We start from the raw sequence: 4,158 nt of genomic DNA on the forward strand, positions 1-4,158 counted from the left end.
GGGCCCCGGGATGCTGCAGCCCCACAGACTGCGCTCGCCCCACGTCGCTCCGTGTGGGGTCAGCGCCCGCAGCCCCCCGGGAAGCGGAGGAAGCAGCCAGGAGCGGGGATTGATTCGGAGCATCAGAGCGCGGGTGGCTGTTCTGCTCTGCGGTCTCTCATGCTGATGTGACCCTGGGAACCGTAGGGGAAGTTTCTTGGTAAACAACAATCAAAGTGTCGCTTTGGCTGATGGAAATGGCCCCAAACTGTGACAGGATCTGTCACCTCCTCACTCCTCACCCCACAGCGGGTGTCACCAGGGGCCCGGTGATGTTCGGCCAGCTCCGGCCTTCGGTTTCTCGACTCTCCAGCTGGGTTTGAGGCGGGTCGAGGCCGGTCACCCACGCTCTTTTGGTGCCGTGGGAGGCATTTTGGTGGGGTTGGGGCCAGCAGCCCCTCGCTGTGTCCGCGGGTACCTGCACTGCCCGCCCAGCCCGTGTGCGTCGGTGCCACCGCCGGCCTTGCTGCCCCGGGCGGGATGGGACACGTGGGACGGAGCTGGAGAGCAGCGTTTGGAGACGGGACGAGCTGGAAGGCGACAGCGCCAGGAGGAGTGTCCGAGGCCGGGCACGAAGAGCAGGATGGAAGCGCCGCGAGGCCGCTCACCATCTCGGTGACACATGCACGACGTCCCCGTGGGCCCAGCTTGCTGGCGGCTCTGCAAAGGGGAGGGAAGGAGCCGCCTTTTTCCCAGCGTTGGACCTCAGTGGAGATGCTGGAGACAGGGAGAGCTCGGCAGGAGGAGGGGACCTGCCCTCCGCGGCCTCAAAGGGTTAACGGGCGCCTGGAAGGGCAGTTCGCACCCCCGGCCCAATCCTGGGAATCCCTCTGTGCTAATTGAGCACTAACCTGATCAAAGGCTCCAATCAGGCAATCAACACCCCCGGCCTGGCCTCCATCCTCCGAGTGTCCTCCGAGTGTCCGGTCCCCAGCGCGGCCCTGCTCTTTGTGTGCGGAGGGGAGCGGAGCGATGCGGCCCCGCTCCGTCCGCGCCGCCGTCCGCGCCGCCCTGGCCTGCTCTCTCCTCGGTGCCCTCCTGGCCACGGAGCTGAGTCCGCAGGAGCGTCTGCTGCTGAAATCGCTGGGTCTGAGCGCCAAGCCCAGCCCCAAACGCCCCGGGCCGGTGCCGTCCGTGCTCTGGAGGATCTTCCAGAGGAGAAGGACGGCCCCTTCGAGCAGCGGCGGCCCGGAGGATGCGTGTAGGGTGGAGGAATTCAATGTCCCTGGCAACATCATCCGCGTCTTCACTGACCAAGGTACGGCAATGCCATGGCCCTGGTCCTGCCCTGGCAGCCCCTCGTTTCCCGTCCGCGGGGTGGCAGGAGGAGCGAAGCTGGGGGGGGTCCCCAATAGCTGCTGCTGCTCTGTTACCTCCAGCCCTTGGAGTGAGGAGAACCGGGACCTCCTGGGCCCCGGCTTGGCACAGGGACGGGGGGGGCTGCTCACCTGGGCCCCTCCTGGTCCTTTGGGTCCTCTTCCAAGCAGCCCTTCCAGCCGGCGGCATCTCTAAGCTGTCCCCGGTAATAGGGGTCCTGTTTGCTCAGTGCCCCCCGTGTCTCGAGTCACGGCCGGGCTCACCCCGCTCGTGTTTTGTTGTGTCCGAAGGAACTCGAGGGCTGGCTCCGAAGGGCGGCTCCCCCTTGTTTCAGTTTGCTGCTCTTTGCCCTCGGTCCCCCCACAGCACCTCCCTGTCCTGGGAACGATGTTTTGGGGAGCGGGTTAGAGCCCAGCAGAGCAGTGGGGCCCGTGGGCACTCGCAGCCCCCCCTGCACCGCAGCCAGCGGCTCCCGTGGCTGCTCCGGCCGGTCCCGCCGTCCTCCAGCCGGGCCCTGCGGGTTGTTCCCGCTCCGTGCGCGGCTCCGGCACCTCCGCCTCTCTTTTCCCTTCCCCATCAGGGCACTTTGTTCCCCGCGCGCCCGAGCTCTGCCTGCAGAAGCGGCTCTTCTTCAACCTCTCCGCGCTGGAGGAGGGCGAGCGCCTGACCATGGCGCAGCTGGAGCTGCGGTTCAGCCACAACGCGTACCCCGCGCCGGGCCGGGGCGCCGCGCTGCAGCTGCGGCTGTCCCGCAGCACCGCGCTGGCGCTGCGCGAGGGCCCGCGGCCCGCCCGGGCGCTGCTGCTGCAGCAGTCCCTGGCGCAGCTGCACAAGTCGCTGCTCTTCAACCTCAGCGCGGTGGCCCGCGAGTGGCGAACGCCCAGCAAGAACCTGGGCCTGATGCTGGAGATGGCGGCGGGCGGCGGCGCCGGGGGGCGGCCGGGCCCCTGCGATGCCTTCGTGGATGCGTCGCTGCTCGTGGTGAGCCTGGCGCGGCGGCCGTGCGGGCGCCCCGCGAGGAGCCGGCGCGGCGCGGCGCCCGCCCCGGTGACGCCGAGCAGCCTGTGCAAGCCCCGGCGCCTCTACATCAGCTTCAGCGACGTGGGCTGGGAGAACTGGATCATCGCGCCCCAGGGCTACCTGGCCAACTACTGCCTGGGCGAGTGCCCCTTCCCGCTGACCGCGGAGCTCAACAGCACCAACCACGCCATCCTGCAGACCATGGTGCACTCGCTGGACCCCGAGGGCACCCCGCAGCCCTGCTGCGTCCCCGTCCGCCTCTCGCCCATCTCCATCCTCTACTACGACAACAACGACAACGTGGTGCTGCGGCACTACGAGGACATGGTGGTGGACGAGTGCGGCTGCCGCTAGCGGAGGCTCGGGGCGTCCGTGTGAGGGGCCAGGTCGGTGCGGAACGCCAATGGAATAAACCCCACCGTGCTGTGTCCCCTCCGCGCTGCTCTCCAGGGACTCTGCTCCCCGTGCGGATCCCCCCGTCTCCACGCTGCCCCCTGCACCCGCAGCACTGGGGCGTCCCTCCCGCCATCGCTCGGTCCATGGGGGCTGGAGGCCGTGGCCAGCGCGGCCGTGTCGGGGTTATGACCAAGGCGGCTGCCGCGGAGGCGACGGCGGCAGCGCTTTGCGAGCCCCGACCCGCGCCGCTGCGGGGAGCAAGGCCCCACGGCCCGGTTGCAGCCTGGTTGTGGCCTACTCCACATCCTGGTTGTGGCCTGCTCCATGGCCTGGTTGTGACCTGCTTCACGGCCCGGTTGCGGCCTGCTCTGCGGCCCAGTTGCGGCCTGCTCCATGGCCTGGTTGCAGCCCAGTTGCAGCCTGGTTGTGGCCTGCTCCACGGCCTAGTTGCGGCCTGGTTGCGGCCTGCTCTGTGGCCTGGTTGCAGCCTGCTCCACGGCCTAGTTGCAGCCTGGTTCTGACCTGCTCCATGGCCCGGTTGTGGCCTGCTCCATGGCCCGGTTGCAGCCTGGCTGTGACCTGCTCTGCGGCCCAGTTGCAGCCTGCTCCATGGCCCGGTTGCAGCCCGGTTGCGGCCTGCTCCATGGCCCGGTTGTGGCCTGCTCCACGGCCTAGTTGCAGCCCAGTTGCAGCCTGGTTGTGACCTGCTCCATGGCCTGGTTGCAGCCTGCTCCATGGCCCGCTTGCAGCCCGCTTGCAGCCCGCTCCGCTTTCTGGCTCAGCCCTGCTGCTCCTGCCGCCGGGGGGCCGCGCTGGGACAGGGACGATGCTCGCGGGGGCCCGTGCGCTGCCGGGGACGCGGCCTGCGCTCACCCCCGTGCGCGGTGACACCCGTCTCCCTCCTGCGCCGCCGGGGCCGTGGGGGTCCCCGTCCCTCGGTCGCGACGCGGCCAGGCCCGGGGCGCCCTGCGGCAGCTGGACCCGTGACACTGCGTTCACGGGGCTCTGCAGCTCCGCAGGGCCGCTCGTAGGTATTACTCTTTTGTGGATCTTGTTGACTTTTCCTTTTTTTGGGTATTTTTTCAGCCCCAAGGTCGAGCCTGCAGCTGGTGGCGGTTCCCCAGCCCAGGGCCACGCTCGCACCTGGGCTGGCGCTGGGGACCCGCCAGCAGCTCCTGAATCCCGGGGCTGCAGCCCAGGATCCCTGGGAGCGGCAGCAGCTGCGGAGCCACCTGGTTCCTTCCACCTTCCCGTCCCGAGCTGGGGCCGGGGGGCGACACGGGGGCGGCCCCGGTACCCGAGGGCTGATGCAGAGCCCCGGGGCGGCCGAGCGCGTTCCCGGGGCACGGAGGAGCCGGGAGCGCTGGATTCGCGGAGACGGGACCT

At 69.5% G+C, this 4,158-nt stretch overlaps 1 protein-coding gene across 1 annotated transcript; it reads left to right on the top strand.

Annotated features, from left to right (window-relative positions):
* The first annotated feature begins 988 nt into the window (after positions 1 to 988).
* Positions 989 to 2,747, top strand: GDF1 (growth differentiation factor 1). Its single transcript, XM_010214738.2, has 2 exons — positions 989 to 1,297; positions 1,937 to 2,747. The coding sequence occupies exons 1-2, from the start codon at positions 1,012 to 1,014 to the stop codon at positions 2,728 to 2,730; spliced, it is 1,080 nt and encodes a 359-aa protein (XP_010213040.2). The 5' UTR covers positions 989 to 1,011; the 3' UTR covers positions 2,731 to 2,747.
* The last annotated feature ends 1,411 nt before the right edge of the window (positions 2,748 to 4,158 follow it).

The sequence above is a fragment of the Tinamus guttatus genome, unplaced genomic scaffold (assembly GCF_059628265.1).
Source record: "Tinamus guttatus ecotype Peru unplaced genomic scaffold, ASM5962826v1 Tinamus_guttatus_pri_ptg000643l, whole genome shotgun sequence".
Lineage (NCBI taxonomy): Eukaryota > Metazoa > Chordata > Aves > Tinamiformes > Tinamidae > Tinamus > Tinamus guttatus.